Source organism: Abrus precatorius, unplaced genomic scaffold, assembly GCF_003935025.1.
Source record: "Abrus precatorius isolate BTA unplaced genomic scaffold, Abrus_2018 Scaffold8, whole genome shotgun sequence".
NCBI classification, from domain to species: domain Eukaryota; kingdom Viridiplantae; phylum Streptophyta; class Magnoliopsida; order Fabales; family Fabaceae; genus Abrus; species Abrus precatorius.
Window position 1 is genome coordinate 39,501,307 of NW_020874428.1, and position 21,821 is coordinate 39,523,127.

The 21,821-nt window shown below is 34.9% G+C and overlaps 1 protein-coding gene across 4 annotated transcripts; it reads left to right on the plus strand.

Annotated features, from left to right (window-relative positions):
- The first annotated feature begins 460 nt into the window (after positions 1-460).
- LOC113848300 (peroxisome biogenesis protein 5) lies at positions 461-21,508 on the plus strand. Of its 4 annotated transcripts, none has more exons than XR_003501812.1 (16): positions 461-700; positions 795-923; positions 1,068-1,215; positions 1,687-1,880; positions 2,494-2,745; positions 3,653-3,769; positions 5,071-5,238; positions 8,123-8,313; positions 10,358-10,604; positions 11,312-11,396; positions 11,720-11,829; positions 16,155-16,379; positions 17,368-17,433; positions 20,329-20,423; positions 20,559-20,694; positions 20,794-21,508. XR_003501812.1 is itself a non-coding variant. In XM_027477756.1 (16 exons), exons 1-16 carry the CDS (start codon positions 575-577, stop codon positions 20,801-20,803), a joined length of 2,241 nt encoding a protein of 746 aa, XP_027333557.1. In that variant the 5' UTR covers positions 472-574; the 3' UTR covers positions 20,804-21,339. The 4 variants fall into 4 exon arrangements, 2 of the variants coding, with proteins under 2 accessions (XP_027333557.1, XP_027333558.1); XR_003501813.1 differs by adding an exon at positions 20,099-20,247 and having other exon boundaries at positions 20,559-21,251; XM_027477756.1 differs by having other exon boundaries at positions 472-700; positions 20,559-20,636; positions 20,794-21,339.
- The last annotated feature ends 313 nt before the right edge of the window (positions 21,509-21,821 follow it).

Sequence of the window (21,821 nt, forward strand, 5' to 3'; positions counted from 1 at the left end):
AAGAGATAAAATTTTTAAAACTATGAACTTATAAAAATTTAAATGCTAAATATTGGAAAGGCGGCATGGTGAATAACTAAAAAAATAATTCATGTAAATCTTGTCATTTGAGACGGAAGGCTCCCATTTAATACAAAGAAGTGGATTTTCCTCTTTTAATTTTTTTCTTTTGAAACAAACATAAGATAAAAAGAAGTTAAATTTTCTATATATAGTAAAATATTAAAACATATTCATCATAAATTTAAAATTAATTATATTTTAAAAATAATTTTAAATAAATGACAAATATGCCCTTACTTATTTTGTTTCACACATTTTATTTTTACTTTTAAAAGCTAAATGCAGATAAAAGTATTCGTAAAAGAGATAGACTCGCCGGTTCAATTATAAGGCCAACCCTAATTAATTGTTTTATTTTTTTATTATTGAAAAGGAAGATGATTAGGAAGAAAATGACAAGCAGGGGAACAGAAAAAGAGAGATAGATAACAACAGAGCACAAGAGGGTGAACGAGAACGGGAACGACAAAACCGAAGGTAGAAGAAGAATTGAAAGAGTTGGTTGGTGGATATGGCGATGCGTGACCTCGTTACGGGTTCCACAGCATGTGGTGACCCATCTTCTTCTTCTTCATCTTCGGCGAACCCTCTCGCTGCTCTCGCTAACGCCCTTATTGGCTCTTCCTCCAAGACTCAGGTGCTGCTTCTCTTTCGCTTAGCCATTCACTTGTTACTATTTCACTTATCACTAACTGATTCGATTCGATTCTTATTTATTTGATTGGAAACAGGAGAGGCTGAAGGAGATTCCCACATCCACTCCAACTGACCCCACCTCCCAACTTTACTCCCAGGCTCTACCTGGAACCTACCTTCCTGGTTCCGAACTCGATAAGCCTCTTTTCGATGCTAACTCTCAGGTTTGCTTACCGTTCTTATGTTTATGTCATCATGTGGGGGTGTGTGTGTGTGTTTGTGATCGTTTTTTGCTTCTCAATGACCTCAATGAATGATCCTAGTGATTTATTGTTGTTGTTGTTGTTGTTGTTGTTGTGGAATGATAGGGGTCGGAGTTTTTGCAAAGGTTCCGCGGCACGGTTGGGCTCGAGGAGACGTGGGATGAGATACAGCGTGAGGGTGGATTTATCCAAACTCATGGCTCTCAATTGCGCCAACTGCCGCCACCCGCACTTCAACAGCCGCCATTGGATGGTAGTTTGAAGCCTTATTTGGATACAGTGTGTTTGGAATTTGGATTAGCTTGTATTGTGACGTGCGTGTTTGGATTAGTTTATTCTTGGGAAATAGTTGTTTTGTTCTTATGCAAATTTTATGGGAGTTTTCAGGAGACAAGGCAGTTATGTTTTCATAAATAAGCTGAAACGAATGGTCTAAAGAAAACCAAAGCTTGTTATCCAAACATACGCTTGGTCTTCATTGCTTAGGTAGTTTGGATTTTCGTGATTTGGTGTCTATGGTCTAATATGAAGAAGGAATTTGACCCTGCATATCTTTTTTGGGGGATTTTGGTAATAGACATGCAGTGGGAGTGAGCAGCTTTGCTCTGTTGATTTTTTTTCCTCTTTGTTCCATGTTCTAAACTATGTTATTTTGATGCTTTGAGATACTGAACATACAAAAAGTAATATAGATTTGATGTTGTTATCTTTGCAATATCTCCAGGGACACCGCAAAGAGTTCTATCTAGCTTTTTGCACTCATTTCTTGATAGCGGCCGTGGTGGAATACCTTTTCATCCTGCCCCTCTTCCATTATTGGGTTTATCAGAAGGTGATAAGCAATGCATATGTGACCGTAGCAGCATAATGGCCAGGCATCTCTTTGCAGATAAAAGTGAAGAATTTATCAATTCCCAAGTAAGGAAGTTCATGGCCACCATCACGTGGTTTCAGCTGACTTTTCACATAGTTTATTTTATTGCATGCATATGAACATGATGCTCTATAAACAATGAATTGGTCATTGAGTAGAAAGACTTTTAGTTGTTTGTGTATTAGAGTTCTATATTGTCATTAGGTGCATGGGCAGTTGCCTAGGCTATGATGTGATTGTGCAAGAGGTTCCTCTGTGTAATCTGCTTTCAAGTTATATTAAAATGATTTTTATGTTATGCCTCAAAGGATTGGACTGGCTTAGGATTAGACTGGCTTGGGAGTTACTCCTGTATCATAGCTGTTTCGTTTGTTCTTCATACATTTCAGCTTTTGTTTATTGAGTCAAATGTCTATTAGCATCTCTTCTTAGGTTATATCTTCACCAAACTTTTACTAAGAAATTTGAGAAGCTCTTCCTCTGGAGTATGCTAGCCTTTCCTTTTATAAAGCATGTGGAATAATGATTTGTTGGACCTACATGTGATCAATAATGATTTCTACTAGATATTTGCAAGATTCCCCTAAAATCAATTTTGTCTATATGCCTTTGGCTTGATTACTTGGCTCTGAACTTATCCCATGTAATTTCCTTCAGGTAAATGCACTTCTTTGCTCTCTAGATATTGATGGCAATGTCCGTGGTAAGGGACCTATGCCTGAAAGATTTCGGGAGCTTGAAGATTACTGGAATGAGTCTCAAGGCAACCTGAGACATGGTCCTCCTGCTGCAGACGGATGGATTACTGAATTTAGTCAACATAGGGAAAACCTTGACAATCCTGATTCATGGGCTAACTCATTTGAGCAACAGTATGGTGTAAATGGTTGGGTTTCTGAATTTGAACATGTGAGAAGTCTTTATTGTTCTATTTCTTTCTATGATTTGAAGTTACTTACACTTTGTGATCTGTAAATTCATGTAGTTTTGAGTCTGTAAACATTTAATCGAAATCCTTGAGTTTTATTGAGGATACTTGTTATGCTGAACTGACTGGTAATGCAAATATTATATGGTTACACTCATGTTTCTGCATCAAAGCCATGTAAACATGGAATTCAGAATAATGTTAGACATTCAATGCCCATTTTTGGTCACTCTATAAATTGTTCATTATATAATTAGTTAGTGTAAATTACATCCTGAGGTTTGCCTTCATCGATTAGGCTTTAATTTTATATTTTCCTGACCTAGCACACTGCTTCTACAAACTTTTCCATTCCACAATTGCTGGTTGATTCCGTTAACTTTCAGTTTCACAATCTACATTTTCCTTTCTTTGTCCATGGACTTCCCTTCAAAATTATTTTCTAAAATTTTGATGCAATGCTCATGCTCTGTTCTTCATTGGTCTTGATGTTGGCAACCAACACCTGTGTATAACACACATATAGGCAGAAAGAGCTTTGTGAGGAATGTCATTGGAATATAATCTGGCAGTTTGGTTTCTTTTCTGTTTTGAAAGTATTATAATTTCAACTAGAACATCCATAATCAGTAGAAATTACCCAAGTAAACAGGTCATGACAGAAAATACAACCCAAAATGGAAGGTGGCATTATCTGTTGTTTCGTACAATGTGTCTTTGGTGCTATGTCTTTCTTCACTGGTCTTGATGTTGGTATCCATTGGCTTGAATTATACTGGTATTTGTAGATACTAATCAATTTCTCAATGTTAACCTCTGCATATGTTATTATTTTTAATTCATTTCCTCTCTTTTTTAAATGCTTTCTCTTGCTATTTTTTTTTGTAGTCCCAATTGTCATCAGCAGATCAAATGCGTGGTATGAACATTCCAAACTTTGCTGCAATGGAGCAGACTCGTATGCTTGCAAATACATTGGCCCAAAATGGTGACCCTAAATTTCAGGTTTATCTGCTGTAAATGACTTTAATACTTCTATTTCACTAGCCTGTAAATCATTCCAATCTATTACTTCATTATTATGTATCAAAATGGATTAGAAGTTCAGTTGCTTTTAACTTTTTGCTAATTTATTTACTCTTTTTTGCCTTTTTTATGTTCTTGTTGATATATGTAACTAATAACACATGTTTCTGGTTGCACTGATTTGTTTGATAAATAAAATGAGAATCCTGGGCTCACTATTACATTAATCCCCTACTTAATTGTCGTACTCTTGCAAATTTAAGATTATAAGTATTGAATCTTGTAAGTGAACATTGTGGATAGATATTGAATTTAACAAAATTTTCTAATTTTATGAAGAATCTGACAACTTCAAGAGGTATGGTTATTATTTTTTCCTTAGCACAAATTTCAGATGCTCATGACACAACTTTAACAATCTCCATCTATCTTTTACATTAAAATGCATTTGATTTCTCAAATATATGACATTTATTCAGTAATTGATAGTGCTAATACTTACAGGAAGGGGAATATCACTTGGTGCTTGTGAAAATTATTTTATTGGTGTGTGTCATTACAGATTTACTTGAGGGCGACACAAAAATTATATGATTCATTACTCTACATCATTTAGGAGTTAGGACTGCATTGGTGTTAGGAATTAATATATTAATGTTTACAATGATCCCTCAGCGTGCATAATAGGTGAATATATAAAAAGGAATAATTTGATAGGAACAATATTCTAGTGATATGCTGATATTTGATGTTTTGGCATGGAAAGTAAAGCTTGAGTTTTGTGACAGTATCTCAGTATCATGATTTACAAATACTTTGACATAAAAATGGTATTCTTGGTCTCCTTGTGTGTTAAAGCTAATGCTTGTGTCCAGGATTTTCAGTCATTTTTTTGAAGGGACTTGATGGATCTCAAGTTGATACCTTGCTTTATTCTTTTTGTTATACTTTTCTTGTGCTTTGACTGCATTAAGAGTATATTTCTTTCTCTTTAAAATATTCAATTATTTGAAAATTTATTATGAAGAAAAGAGAGATGACAAGAGTTTGGGAAAAACTTTGAAGATTGGTTTTACAGACTCTTTGTTGGTGCTATGCCATAGATTTAATCTAAGAATATTCTTGAAAGCCATGTGGTGGAGGGAATAGCAAATTTTCTGCTGATGAGCTTGTTTTTTCTGTGCTATAGTCTTGTGCCCTTGTTAGGGAGAATATCTTATCCTCTTGTAGCATTCTTTCCAAAATTAATAAAATCTATTAACATGCTTTTTGGCTTGCAGAACTCTAAATTCCTTCAATTTGTATCAAAGATGAGCCGTGGTGAGTTGATTATTGATGACAATCAAGTTAAAGAGACTGCATTACCCGCATCTGGAGATTGGGCAGCAGAATACCAGCAGCAATATAATGATGGTCATGCATGGGCTGGTGAATTTTTAAATGATAAGGCATATCCTATGAACTTGAAATCATATTCTTTTTCAAGTGTTTTATCTTATTGATTGGCATATATTCAATAAGAAAACTAAGATATATCAAGAGTTGAGGCAGTGATTGGTACTCTGGTTACTGTTAACCATGTGAGACAAAAATTGGGAAGTGGTTGGGAGTTGGGAACATAAAATGAATGAGAATGTAAACAGGGGACCGTTTTGAAGAGACTGAATAATTGTGATTTGAAACACTGATATTAAACTCAAAATTATTTATATTAATGTAACAAGTAACAACTACAAAAGGACACAGGTGTAATTCATTATAGGCAAACAGAAGGTTATTAAAAGAAAAGAGGAAATTATCAGGTCAAGGAAAGGTACCAAATTAGGAGGAGAAAAATACATCAGGTGGAATTAATGTGTGGTAGCAAAGTTGCCCAATTTCTGTAAAAGGCGGAAAAAGCAACTCCCTTGACAGACTCGTGCAATATGACAAGAGACCAAGATCACAATCCTATCCCAGAGTTGTGGGTTAGAGAAGTGCCCCTGAAAATGCAAGCATTCCACTACAATTAGATTAACCAAAGGACTGCAAAAACTGTGCAACACTGCAAAATTTATGGCTCATTTTACTCTGGATGATAAAAGAAATAAGGAGGAAAGAAATAAGTGAGCAAGGAAAAAAGAAAGAAAGAAAGTACAGAGAAACATGGTAGAAAAGATATTTTGTTTGGATGGATAAAAATGAGAAAGAAAGAAATAGAAAATTTTCTCTCTGCTTTGTTTGGATGAGTAAAAGAATGAGTAGAAATAAATTTTTTAAATGTGTATAAAGACAATTTTATTTTATAATTGGAATTTGTAAAATTAAAAGCAAATCAAAATGAAGGTTATATGTGGAATTCTCCTGTCCATTCCTTCTTCTGTCCAAAATCTTGGCTGTAGGGAGGTTTTTGGCTGAGCCTCACCTTAAGATAAGTTCCTTTTTCCCTTGTTTCACTGCATTCAAACTGACAAGATTGTACCTTTCTTTCCTATCTTGTTCTTCCTTAATTCTTACCTGCACAATCAAATCTTTCAATCCAAATGTAGTGTTAAATCTTTCATATTTAATACAATTAAGGTGATTAATTTACTGCAGTTTAGCTAATGTTTGTATTATGGGCATGGAAAGCTTGATTCAAATTGGGATTTTACTTTGAATCATAAAGGAGAGTGAAAATTGTAAATTGAATCGTAAGATTTACACAGATTTTACAAAATTCCTATATATGCATATCAATTCATACATACTATGCATATAAAATAGCATAAATTAGAAAAAAGATCCTTAAATCACTAAAAATTAAATAAACTAGCACTCATAAATCATAATTTATATTCCATAAGAAGGTCATGCATAAGCCATAAAGTGTGGAATTCAGAAGTCAAAAATAGAGTAGAACATAAAAGATGCAAGGAAAACCAAAAGAGCAGCAGTAGACTTGAACTCAGAGCAGTAGCGCACTGTTGGGTTAGTTGCAAACCAGGTCATACACACTGGGAGGACTGTTGGAAGTTGACAAAGGTGTTAGGGGTTCAAAGCTGCTAGAGGCAAATTGGATTTGATAAAAAAGAGATAATAAATAGGAGTCTACTATTTTAGGGTTCAATAAAAGAGGCTTATTGAGGGGTTTTCAGAGTTGAAGTGAAATTGTGAAATCCCATGATTAATTGGGATTTTACGATTCAAATCGGGATTTTACAACAATTTCAAAGCAGTAAGGCTTCCAAAATTGTAAAATCCATGATTTTATGATTCAAATTGGGATTTTAACTACCATAATTCTGAGTATCTTGGCAGGTTTTGAGCTGGGGGTACACAACAAATTTTGTCATGGTGTTTGTAGGAGTTGAAGGTGAGGGAGCTGCTGTGCCAAATGACCAGTTAATGGATCTGATGGAGGGGCCCAAAGCAAGGAGTGTGTATGTGAAAGAAAAAGAGTGAGAGGGTAGAAAAGGAAATGTAGTGTGGGAGTTAGTTACGGGAAAAGGAGTATATTGTGTAAGGGGGAGCATTAGTGGGGGATATGCTGAGATCTTATTTTCTCTTAAGAGGAGCAGGATACTTTGGTGGTTGCTGTTGCATTTTATTTCTACAATTAAAATCTACAATACACTGTCTTTTTCTTATTGAATTTCTATCAGAGGGCTTACTTTTATTCTTAGTTTCACTATTAATAAATCCTTTTTGGGACAATGTCTGGGTCTTTTTGCGGGTAAGTTGGGTTGTTGCTGTAGAGATACTGTTTTGGTTGGGACTTGGGTGGCGTTTTCAGTCAGAAGAGATTCTGAAGGCTTTGTTTGAGAAGGATAGGGAAATTTATGGGCCTATAGGGGGGGTGTTAGCATGGGTTCTATCACTTGGATTCCTAAGAGTAGTATTTACCTTTCTTTGTTTTCTGAACTCCTAGAAAGAGACTGGGCCTAACTCACTTTCTAAAGTTAGCTCAAGGAAGGATGACTTTCCAAGCCTTGGCCTTATAAAGCCTATTATGACTGTATTTCTAGCCAATGTGGTACATCTTAACATAAGCAATTAAACATTGTAGACTTTCTGGTATTCTTGTCCTTGTCATGTTGTGTGCAAACACTTGTGTAATTGTTTAGGGTTCTTTGTGTGACCTGGTGGTCAAGGGCTATATCTGTGAAAACAGACTCTCTGTACACATGTATGGTTGCATATATCTGAACCTCCCTGGACTGTGGAGCGTCATGCACTAGGTCACCCTTACACTCATCTCACAGTTGATTAATTTTGACTAAATTTTTATCAATCATGAAACTATATACCAAATTATAATTAATTGATGAGCTCTTTTTCTCAACATTTTGTATTCTGACTTGTGGACTGAAGGTTTATCATGGACCTGATCAGTGGGCGAATGAATTTACAACTGAAGGACGACAGCATGATGCAGTTGATGATCAGTGGGTTAATGAATTCTCAAAGTTGAATGTTAATGATTGGGCAGATGAATTTGGTCATCAGATTGGTGAAGGAGCCTTAGGGGAGAGCTCTGATAATTGGGCACAGGCATACGATGAGTAAGTCAAACATTTTTATAGACTGAATTACAATTTTTTTCATCTTAAGGAACTGTTTAATGGATAGATTGACCAAAAAAAAAAAACATAATAATTTAACGAATGACTTTGGACTATGCCATCTTGTGTACTTGTTCCTTTATTTGGGAGAACTTTTATGAATCAAAGTTGAAGTTGCAGAGATTGGAAAACTGTTTTTGGCTGATGTATCTGGTATTCTGGATTAATGTTTTAGTCTGATTTTCTTTTTTTCATTTTCAAGAGAACTATCTTACCCATTCTTCATTCCCTTTCCCCAGTGCTTTTATATCAAAGCAAGAGAATGTTACTGTCCTCGGAAATTCGTATAATTAGCACATTTTTCTTTGTCCTTATTCTAGATTGAAATGATATTCAGATAGCGTAAAAAACGTAACTTGGAGTCTTGGACACCTGTTTCTAGTCTATACCTAAAACGTATCACATTCCAGGAGTGAAAGAATGAGTGGAAGAAATAAGAGTGATATTTATGTGTGATGTGTTGTATTGAAGTTATTTGTGTTTAGTAACCATAGGACTGTTGTTTGATGTGCAGTATGGCAGCTAGTGTATATTTCTTAAATCCTATGCGCATAGTTATCAATAGTGTGCGTTTGCGGCACTTCTTCAGCAGTGCATGGTAGAGTGGCAGTTTGATGCCCCAAAACTTCGATAGTGGCATTTTCTATTCATGGGTGCTGCTTTTGCAGCCCAAATATCTGCATTTTACAGTGCTATCACTGTGCGACAGAGAAAATGAATATAAAATTTCATTTTGGTCCTCAAAACTTTAGCTGCAGTATTTTGTGGGTTTTTAGGGTCAAAGTTATCTTTTCAATTTTTCAGAAAAGTTTAAAACCTTAACCCTAGTTTGTTTTTCTTCCCACACTTCCTCTTTTCTCTTCTCTATTCTCTCTTCTCTGTCTAAGGCTTCCCTTCTCTCTGTTCTGTTCTGCCTCCTGTGTGACCAAAGTCGGAGAGCCACACATCCTCTCTGGCAACCCAACGTTGACTCCTCTCCCTATTTTGCAGTTCTGCTGCCTCTGTTCTGTTATATGTTATTTCCTTTTTATTATTTCCTCTGCCTTTTCTGTTATTTATTTGTGTGCTTTGCTTAAGACAAATTACTTTTTATTCATAATTATGAATATGTCATGAATTTTGAATATTTTGAGCATTATAAGTATAGAATAATATGTTTGTATAAAAAATTGTAAAATAGCTATCATCCTGCTATAGCATTTTGGGGGTTGGCTGCTTTGTGGTGGGGTTTGACCTATCTCTGATTCCTTGTGTGTTAGATTGCTTAGGTCTGTCTGAAGGAGACTCCTTGTTAGGGCTTAGGCCTGTGGTAGTGTTCTGTATTATAAATTCTGGATTAATTCCAGATTCTTTCAATAAAATCTTGCAGTTTGTGTGTTCTGACTCAATTCCAACAGAGAAGAGAAAGAGAAATCTTGTAAAATATTGGGAGTTACTATTCTAATGTAGAAGATTAGGATCGAGAAAGAAACACCTAAAGTACAGAAGTGTCTAATCTATTTCTTTTCAGTTTTATTTTTACTGGAAGGATGGACTGTGTACACTTAGATTGGATCTGGATTGTGTAAACATGGTGCCCCATTCAATTTAATACTGAATCATTGAGAACTGAATCTTGGATTGACATTTTTCAAATATGGATGTGCCATGCAATATTTCTCAAACTAACTGCAGGTTCCTATTGGTCAATGTGCTACCTAAGTGGTACATAATGAACTAAAGAATCTCTGGATCTTGTTTAAAGATGAATATTATCAATTGGTCTAATTTGGTTGCTTAGGATCCTCCTAAATGTACTTTGTTTTTTTTTGTCAATCAATTATGCTTTTACTAATATTAAAAATGGTTCCTCTACTATTGCTTTTGTTTTTTTCTTGGTGTGCTTAGGTTATGCCTATATTTTTCCCTTTAGACTTGAAAATGTACATGCCAGCAAGGAGGTTATTCTCTTATTAATCAGAATTTCTTTGGGGGTTATATGAAGGTTCCTAAATGAGCAAGTTGCTGCGAAGCAGCAGTTGGATAGTTCAAGGGGTGTATATGTCTTTTCAGATTTAAATCCTTATGTTGGTCATCCAAATCCGCTAAAAGAAGGCCTAGATCTATTTAGAAAAGGACTTCTAAGTGAAGCAGTTCTAGCATTGGAAGCTGAAGTCTTAAAAAACCCTGAGAATGCTGAAGGGTGGAGACTGCTTGGAATAGCACATGCAGAGAATGATGATGATCAGCAGGTTAGGTTATGCCTTATTGTTATTGATGTTAAGCCTCCCTATTAGTGGTCTGCAATGACAGGTATTATTCTGTAACTGCAATACACCGGAGCTGTGCAAATTCTCTTTGGAACAAACAAAACAATTTATATATCAATTTGTTTATATTTGTGTCAACAGTCAATAGCAGAGATGATGTTGCTGTTAAATTAATTATGCCAGTCACATTTGCTTATTTGCTGAAACCATCAAGTGATTGTTCTGGATATATAGTAAATGATTTATGCTTCCTGTTTCATTTGCCAAAAGTGGTTTCAGTGAGTAGCATATTTGTTGCCCAAGAAATGGTTTCTTATTTACAAAATAATATAGTGGGTATTTCTTAAGTGGTAGAATACATTTGGATGCAATTGAATAGGAAACTTACTATTCCTTAGACTTATTTTTGAATGTTTTTCTGCCTTCCAAGATCTTGTTTTATTATGGAAACTTGCTTTCCAAATCCTTCATGTACATTTTATACTGCCACTTCATGCCAGCAATTCTATACTGATTATTTAGTAAAAAACTGGCACCTGCTTCCTCTCTTGTCCCATATTATACAGTCTAATTGTCAGCACTTATCTCAATTTTACTAGGTTTTTGTATTGGTTTATTGCTTTGTATTTTGAATATTTACTTTAGATGTTAACATACAGCTTTTTTCAAACTTTTTTAAATTTACACAGGCCATTGCAGCTATGATGCGTGCACAGGAGGCTGATCCAACAAATCTGGAAGTGCTTCTTGCTCTTGGTGTTAGTCATACAAATGGTTAGTAACTTCTTCTGATTCATTGCCTGGATGAATGATATAAACCACAATAGCAAAATAAAATTAGCTCAAATCATTTGTCACACCAAGCTGTGGCATTTGAATTAATTTTATTGTAGAGGTAGGAGAGGTCTTTTGAGTAACTTATATACTTTCAATTGCTGTAATTTGTTTTTCCTGCTTTTGAAGGATTCTTATACTCCATTTTGTACTAGTCTACTGTTTTGGTGAATTTGTAACTGAAAGCACTGATGCTAATGATTTGTAGGCTTTGCATTTGTTTCCTATATATAAAAATTGAGCTTATCTGCTGATATTTGCAGAACTGGAGCAAATGGCTGCTCTGAAGTATCTGTATGGATGGTTGCGCCATCACCCAAAATATGGAACACTTGCCCCACCTGAAATGGCTGATTCTTTGTACTATGCTGATGTAAGTGGATTATTTACTTCCTGATTATCATCTAAAGAATTATTTGTTGTAGTGGTGACAGTATAAACCTCACACAGTATACATTATAATTAAGATATAGATGCATTTGAAAAGCCTGGTGGAGGTATGCTATCTGCAGATGTTTGGGTCTATTGTGTAGACCATTATCCTGGTCCTTTCTCCCTAGCCTTTGCTCTTGGATAAAGTTGTTTACTTGGCCTTTCTTTGTTAGTCCATGGGCATTTGGGTTTCCCTATACTGTGTGTTAAGAAATTGTTGGTGTTGAGAAACGAGAACAAGAAACATAGGATGAATTCGTGTGTTTTGACTACATGCCGAAACATATATCTATAGTAGGAACTATTAATACATAATAAAAAGTTACTATAATTACAAAGATACTAATTTTTCTATTTATAATATTATTATAATTACATGTTTTCAACACTCCTTCTCAAGCAGGAGCATAAAAATCATATGCACCAAGCTTGTTGCTTATATAACTAATTCGAAGATCTCTTAAAGACTTGGTATAGACATCTGTTAGTTGATCATGAGAATTTACAAAGCTAGTAGTGATGTCTCCAGATAAAATCTTCTCTCTAATGAAGTGATAGTCTATTTCAATGTATTTAGTCCTTTCATGGAAAACTGGATTTGACACAATATGTAAAGCTGCTTGACTATCACAAATAAGTGTCATCCCTCCAACTTCTCCAAATCTCAATTTTTTGAGTAGTTGTTTTAGTCATATAAGTTCACAAGTGACTAAAGCCATGCTCTTTGCTTTTGCACTAGACCTTGCAACTACACTTTGCTTTTTGCTTTTACAGGAAACTAGATTTCCACCAATAAGGATGTAATAGCCAGATATAGACCTCTTATCCCTAGGTGATCCTTTCCAATCTATATCTAAATACCCCACCACCTAAGTATGTCCTTTGTCTTCATATAAGACCTTTTCTTGGAGCTCTTTTAATATATTTCAAAATGCAGATTATTCCATCCCAATGTCCATCACAAGAAAAGATAAGGAATTGTCTCACCGCACTAATTGCAAAAGAGATGTCTGGGCAAGTAACTGTCAGATAGTTTAATTTTCCAACAAGTCTCCTATATCTTTTTGGATCTAAAAGTGGCTCCCCATGACTTGGCAGAAGTTTGGTATTAAAATCCATAGGAGTGTCAGTAGGTTTGGCCTCCATCAATCGTGTTTCCTCTAGGATATCCATTGCATGCTTCCTTTGGGAAATAATAACTCCATTCTTGGATTGTGCCACCTCAATCCTCATAATTTATCGAAGCCTACCAAGACCTTTTGTTTGAAAATGCTGATAAAGGTGTTGCTTTATCTGTTCAATGCCATGATGATCACTTCTATAATGACAATGTCATTTACATACACAATTAAATACAACCTAAGGTTGAATGACGATAAAATACGGAGTGATCTGCTTCACTTCAAGTCATGCCAAATTGTTGAACCACCATGCTGAATTTGTCAATTGGAGATTGTTTGAGACCATAAAGGGATTTTCAGAAGATAATGGAAAGACACATAAGCTAGAGGAAGGGAAGGTGTAGACTCAGAGATTGAAACAGGAGGACTGGGTTAAAGAAAGGAACAAATTCAAGGTGATATCAGCCGAAACTAAATAGCGATGAAGAGCTGGAGAGTAACACTTGTAATCTTTTTGAGATCTACTGTAACCTAAGAAAACACATTTGTGAGAGTGTGGTGAGAGTTTATCAAGCTCGGAACTAAAGTCATGAACAAAGTAGGTGGACTCAAAGACACAAGGGGGTAAAGGGTGAAGGGACTAGTGAGGGTATAAGATGGAGTGAGAGACTTGGTTTTGAAGAACTGAGAATGACATTCTATTAATAAGGTAACATGCAGTAAAAACAACATCATTTCAAAAATGATGAGGAACCTGACTATGACATAATAAAGTACAAGCAATGTCAGTAAGATGTCTATTTTTTCGTTCAGCAACCTCATTTTGTTGTGCAGTACAAGTACAAGAGGTCTAATGGAGAATACCATTAGAAGCCATAAAATTTTAAAATTGATTAGATAAGTACTAATGAGCATTATCACTTTGTAAAGTACGAATTGGAACACCAAATTGAGTTTTACTTTCAAAAAAGAGTTTTAAAATAAAATATAACTCAGAACAATCTTTCATTAAAAATAACCAAGAGCATTTAGAATAATCATTAATAAAAGTAATAAAATATTTTGAACCTAAAGTCGACACCGTACAACTTGGAGCCCACATATTAGTGTGAACTAAAGAAAGGGGAGAAGTAGAATGACGATGGACATGACTAGTAAAAGAACGACAAGTATGTTTTCCTAATTAACATGACTCATAGGACAAAGTAGATAACTTGGAGCCCACATATTAGTGTGAACTAAAGAAAGGGGAGAAGTAGAATGACGATGGACATAACTAGTAAAAGAACGACAAGTATGTTTTCCTAATTAACATAACTCATGGACAAAGTAGATAACTTGGAAAGATTTGGTACTAAGTGTTGTAACTTGGTTAAGCTAGGATGTCCTAATTGAGCATGAATAAGAGTTGAATCAATTACCAAACCAGCATGAGCAGAAGCATTTAAATGGTAGAGACCATGAGACTCACATCCAGTGCCAATCATTCTCCCTGAACTTTGATCCTATAGGTAAACATAATCTTTTGTAAAAGAGATAATACAATCAAGGAATCAAGTGAGACTACTAATAGAAAGTAAATTAAAAGGAGATCTGAGAACATAAAGAACATTATCAATAGAGAGGGAGGGAAAATGGTGGACAGTACCAATACCTTGAGATTGTGTTTGGGACCCATTAGTCATTGTGACAGGGTAAATAATCCGATGTAGAAATAGTGAAAAAGAGATATTTATTATTAGTGATGTGGTCAGTGGCCCTAGAATCAAGGACCCATGGTCCAAGGGAGGATGAGGGAGAGACACTAACAAAAGAATTACCTGTGTGTACAACAGAAGCAGTGGGACTAGAGGCCTGACGCTCCTCAAACCATCGAAGAAAGTCATTGTATGTGGGGGAAGGAATATGTGCTGGTGGTTGCTGAATTTTGAAGTAGGAAGGGATAGAGGTGGCCATGTTGCAGCTTGAAAAATACCAAACAGGGCAAGAAATGAAAAAATTAGGGACCCGTAACCTAGATTGATGAATAAAGGACAGATTAGAGGACATCAGCCTGCGGTGACTCTGACAAAACAAGCAGTAGCCAGAGACAGTGTCGGACGGGTTAAAAAAAAAGCATGCCAGAAAAGTTGCCTGGCTGTGTGAACAGTGTTGGCCAGGAAAAGTTGTCAAGGATGTGAACAGTGATGGCCGGAAAAGTGGCTGACAGTGTGAACAGTGTCGGTTGGAAATTTGCCAGAAGAATGAACCGTGAAGTTGAAAAAAAATCAGAAACTGGAGAGACAATTTTGGAAAAGAAAATTACACCTATGAGTAGTGGGCTGATAGGGAAAGGACGGACTAGGGTTTCTTCCTTGTTAGGCTCTTGATACCATATTGAGAAAAGAGAACAAGAAACATAAGATGAATCCATGTGTTTTTACTACACACCTGAACATATATTTATAGGAACTATTGATACTGGATAAGAAGTTACTATAATTACAAAAATACTAATTTTTTTATTTATAATATTACTATAATTACATAATTTCAACAGTTGGGTTTAAAAGAAGGGTGGGGAAGAGGGCAGGGATGACGAATACTAATTTCATCTAACTGATTATGCTCTCTGTATTTGAACACTAAGGTTACATAGTGCATTAACATATTGATGCAGCCTGTTATCTTAACATTTCCATTAAGATGGTTGAATATGTTATCTTTCATGCTTATTGCATATGCTGTAAATCCTAACCCAGTAAGGGCCTTTGTAAATATGTCTTTTCAGTTGTTGGCTCTTTTTAATATACCAACTAGAAACAAGGGACTGCAAAATTTTCTCCAAAAGAATGGGAATACATTCAGTATGTTTTTGACATCTTATTAAATACTGGGTTAGATGAAATATGCATGGTAGTTTGATTTTCACAATATAATCTCATTGAGTAGTTGTTGGCACTTGGTAGACAGGCACAACGCAAGTACAAAAGCCACATAAGCACACAAGTAGTTTGTGTGATGTCATGAGCTCAGCTTCAACACTAGACCTTCTCACCTCATTCTGCTTCTCACCTGTCTGTGAAGCCAAGCTTCATCTGACAAACATCCCTAAACCTAATATATCTTTTGGTTAGATTGGAAATATTGATTTTCCTTTCGGCAGGTTGCTAGGTTATTCAATGAAGCAGCTGAACTTTCACCTGATGATGCTGATGTCCACATAGTACTTGGGGTCCTGTACAACTTATCCAGAGAATATGACAAAGCCATTGCATCTTTTGAAAGAGCACTGAAACTTAAGCCACAGGATTACTCTCTTTGGAACAAGCTTGGTGCAACTCAAGCAAACAGTGTCCAAAGTGCTGATGCAATAATGGCTTATCAACAGGTACTGTGTATAGAATTTAATGCTGCTATGGCTGTGGTTAATGTAATTATTCATTTAAATGAAACTTAATGTATCAAGATTTTTAGGGAATCAAATGTGTGACCATGAGCTGGTCATTTATCAAACTATAAGTTAGGGACTTTCTCATGTCTCGTCAAAACCTAGTTTTAGGGTTTATCACAAGTTATTAGTTATTTTCATGGACTGATATTTCCAACTGTAATTGTATTTTGTTTGGGTATTATACATTCCCTGTGTTAAACAATGGAAAAATTGTAGTAAGTCCACATAGAAGACACTGAAATACTCTCTTTCATTTTACATAAAGTCTTTTCTAACATTATATTGTAAAGTTATGGATTTTTAAGAACAAGTGTGAAAAAGATATGGATTAAGTTTTATTTGGAGTTGTTATGAGTAAGGACTAGGATGTTATTAGAAATTTAGAACATGTAACTAACTGTCTGTTAACTTATTTTAGAGTGGGGGTGTGGAGCTTGGGCTAGTGTACGTACTACACCTATGTGTGCTATATTCAGGCCCCTTTCTGTCAAGGGCTGTATGCCTAGGCAAGGAGAATGAGACGTATAATTACAGCTGACTTGAAAAACTTAAGCAATAATTTCTTCTTACCCAATCCACAAACATTGGAGTATAGATGTTAGCATTAATCTTGTCAACCGTCTCCATGTACAATGCCCTGGAACATTTTGGAGTAAAATTGCTCCACTTCTTTTGTAAGATACTAGTGCTACTGCCTACTGTTCAGCTGGCTTCTCTTTATTGTCTGTCTGTGTATATTATGGTGGGATTTGAGAGGAAATCTCGAGATATCAAGTGCATTTCTTTATTTCATTCTTTTTTAACTTTATTTTCCTTTCCATTTGTCTTTATGTTTTTGGAGGAAATATGCAATTTTTATTTTTTGTTTTAAATCTATTCTCATACAGAATTCTCCTCCTTTTGACTAAAACAATATTAATTCCAGGCGCTGGATTTAAAGCCTAATTATGTTCGTGCTTGGGCAAATATGGGCATCAGCTATGCGAACCAGGTCAGTTCTCTGCTGGGTTTTCAGCTTATTTCTATAATAAATAATGCATTGGAAGTAGAATCATGCTTGTCTCATTTCAGGTTAATTTTGTTTATGATTCCTGCAAGTGTATATATGTGTGTGTGTGTGTATACAATTGCTACATTTGTAGAAACATTAAACTTTAAGATGAATTGTGGTTCTGGATTTCAATGTTTGCCACAAAACAAGCGACTGTACTATGTAGCGAAGGTAGGAATACATTTGGATATCTATCTATGGAATATATTGGAACATGTAAGGTGCTACTCTTTTATTGAAGTACAATAACTATTGCGGAGATTTTAGGCTGCAGTTGTGCCTCTATGGTTAGAGAGAGACAAAATTTAATATAGGCCTAACATTTTGGCTATCTTGAAGTTCTATAATTTAATCTTTTCTGATATTTTTTCCTTTTCTATTTCTTTTTAGATATTCAGCTGGTCTTATCTTGTTTGAAAATGATGTTTTTGAGGACAACTCCTTAAAGTTTAGCTATTAGCTGTAGGCTCAAGATTGGTTTTATTTCTCTAACAAGCTCTCTTATGCAAGGATGCATTATGCTTGAAGTGTGGACAATATACAAGCCCTTTCTAGCTTGTGTAGAACTTCAATTATATTTAGGGTAATGGGGGCAGAAAATATCAAACTCATGGTCAATTGATCATATAGGTATAAAACCATGTCAATGGCCAATTATCCCGAAAGTTGAGTTGGCCTCTAATTCTCTAACAAATGTCTATATTGAGGAATGAAAATACGAGTTATTTGAAGACATATTGCTACTTTTCACTGTTATTTTTTGTCACTGTTATTCTTTTGCTTCCAACTAGGATCCTCAAAATTGAAGAAGCTAAAAAGCTGACGAGAAAAATTAAATTTGAATTTTGAATTTTTAAATGCAATGAATAATTTCTTAATGAGATGAAATTTCTTGAAATTTAGTGATCTTTATTGTACAATTTTGTTAGAATCATAATTTTGGGCATTAGAATAAGCAGATTTGGTTTCTACTTGATTTAATTTGTGTTTTAACTACATCGATCATTCTTCTAGTAGTAAATATAAATCAGTCCTGTTTTGAATGCATGCTTATAGTTTGAATAGACAATTGATGATGATAATTATTAGTTAAATATAAACTAATAATCTTTCCTTCTAAACTGAATTTCTATGCAAAGCTGATGAGGGCAAGCCTTACTTGTGTAAGGTTTGTGTCTTGTAACTTGGACAGGCTCTCCACTTGCAAGCGTAAGATTGTATACAGCTACCCTCCTCAGACATACTGGGTGTGATTGCCCTTTTTTCCTAAGCAAATATATAATTTTAATACATTGATATTGAATATTTTTAGCATATGTTTGATCACTGCCAGTAGCATTGTACTGGTAATAAACTAGTGTACACTTGTTTCAACTGAAACGATGTTTTATGTGGCAGCTAAGGACTAGTTAGTAAAGTTAGAACTTGTAATGTTTCCCAAGGATATGTTAAAATAGCTGCTTTGGCCCAAATGATGGTGTGTTTTAGGCTCCCTGCTATTACTTGGGTGCACACTAGGAAGATTTTTTTATTTAGGGGGGCGTGTTAGTTAAAACTTACTTTGAGAACTGCAAGGAAATGCCAAAGGGTGTGTAACGTTGTTGGAAACCTACCTTGCTAATGTGGCAATCCAGCTGGAACTTAAGGGAAGGAAACAAGGTTGAGACTCAGGCAAGAATTTGGTGAGATTTGGAAAGAGAGGCTACATCCCAAGAATGCTGCTTTATCTCTCTATTTTCTTTCTGTTTTCAGTGTTTCTTTTATCAGCTTCTGTAAAAATTCCTTATATTACACGGTAACACTGGTATCATATCAGTATCAATGACACAGATTAGGAAGGGTACTGACCTTGACAAAAATTGAAAAGGACCGCAACCCTCTGTTAGCACAGATTATTCAATAAAAAGAGTTCAATCGTTGAGTTCCTATCAATGTCTTATTGGGTCATGCCTCCATCTGAGCGACAAGATTATTCAATAAAAAAGAGTTCAATCATTGAGTTCCTATCATTGTCTCATTGGGTCATTCCTCCAACTGAATGACAAGATTATTCAATAGAAAAATGTTTACAATATGAATTCATTTGTGTTCATACTTACACTAAATAGGTCTAAATATGAGTTTTATGGATATCATTATGGTTAATCATTTGCTTTGTTGATTTTACCATATCTTTTGGGTAGTGGGTACTAGAAGAGGCACGAGTGATGCTGGTGTAACCATGTAAATGCAAATTCAAATTCAAATTTATATATATGTGTATGGTTTGACAATTATTTCTTTTTAAAGAAGCTAACTTAAAAATGATTATTAAATGTATAAAGTTAGTGATTGTTTTCTACTAGGAATCCGAAACACTTTCAAACGATTTCTGTTTTAGTGCCAAACTCGTGTTTGATACTCTTTATACCTTTTGTTACTCCTAGCTACATATATCAACTTCAATTCTATTTCTGAATTTTTGTACAGGTGGTGCGTCACAATGATTAGATAAATAATACCATTTTATTGTATGTGACTTCTGAAATATTGATGTCTTCATTTGAATTTAGTATCGGTGCTTCTACATTAATCCTATATTGATTCTCTCGAGATACGAGTGCAGCTGATTTTCTTCTCCAACAATAAGTATTTCAAAATAGTTCTTCAATCCCAAACGTTGACTTCTAATTAGTCCTTGAATGTTATTTTTTGACATCAAATACTGAAGGACCATTTGTTGATGACCCCTGTGCCTTTATAGTGTCAGAAAAGGTGTTTACTCTTATATTATAATTTGTATCTTAACTGTGTCACGAATATAATAATGTGCTATACCCTTAACATTTCCTACAGGGTATGTATGATGAGTCTATTCGATATTACGTTCGAGCACTTGCCATGAATCCGAAGGCAGAGAATGCATGGCAATATTTGAGAATTTCATTGAGGTATGATATTAGAATATATACAAACAGAGAAAAGTAAAGCTGGATTTGACCGAGGCAAATAAGAAAGTGGTAATTCAAAGTAATTGTTGATTTTATATTCCTGTGACTTACCTTCAGTCTCATCCTATTTTACAGCTGTGCTTCTAGGAATGACATGTTGGAAGCTTGTGATAGTCGTAATTTGGACCTTCTCCAGAAAGAGTTTCCTCTACAGTAAGTTTTGACTTTAAATGAGTGGATGAATTAGAGGAGGGTCAGTTCCAGTGCGCAGGTGGTTGCTTGAACATGAATCCTGTTTTTCCTTAAAACTTTGATAAGTAAATGGTACATTTTCGGCCATTAAGCTCACTGTAGATGTCTGCTTTCGTAGAAATTTCTAGGAGAGCTGAAAGACTTGTCAAGTGACTAAGCTGCAGGTGTATATGAGGCTTATTCTATTGATCTTTGAACACATGGTGTATACCATGAAAGTACATCATCCAGACCTACACTGGATTTAGGCAGTTACAGATTCCATTTCTGAATGTCATACAAAAGCTATTTACGACGGAACAGCTGCAGTACTGAATTTATGGAATGTAGCTATTCCATTATGAAGTTGGGTTGTCGAGTATGTAGATATATAATAAGTGTCCAAGTTTAAACGCACATCATGTATCTAATTTGTTTTGTTATTATTTGATCAACAATTACCCTTGATTTTCTGGTTTACTACACGGTAACTCGGCGATGAACCTGACTACACCCCCTTTCATTCTTCTGGAGACTGGAACCGTGTGTTCCCGGATTCAAAGCACTGCACTGTCTATATATGATCAGTATAAATTATGAAGCAAATTACTTGATACCAAGTGTAGTGTTATATCCTTTTGGTAATACTCCTCAGCGAGAAAGAGAGCGCTTGTTGAGTTTCAACTCTTAAGCATCATTCATTTTTTAGTTTACTTTTTTTCAGTCTAAATATACTTAACGAGTGATTGGAAACACGTTGAAAACTTTATATGTGGATCTATAGCCATTCACACGTAAAGCTAAAAACTATCAAATTGTAGTTTCTATCTTTCAATACAACTTCAATTTTCATTCACAATTAATCTGTTTTTAAAATTTTATACATCATATTTAATCACGCAATATCAATTGATAAAGTTTAATTAATATTAACTTTTCAAATTTGATACATAATTGTATAGTACAATATAATATTATCATATGTGCCTCAGTGTGCAGTGCGAATATGGTGTGTACATGATGTTTTGTCCTTGTTCAAGACTTTTAATTTTATTTCTACTAGGGCGTATAATTTTTTTTATATTAAAATAAAAAAAATTCAATAAGCATTATATTAATGTATATATTATTTCCATTTAATATGCTTTTAATTATTAAAAATTATTG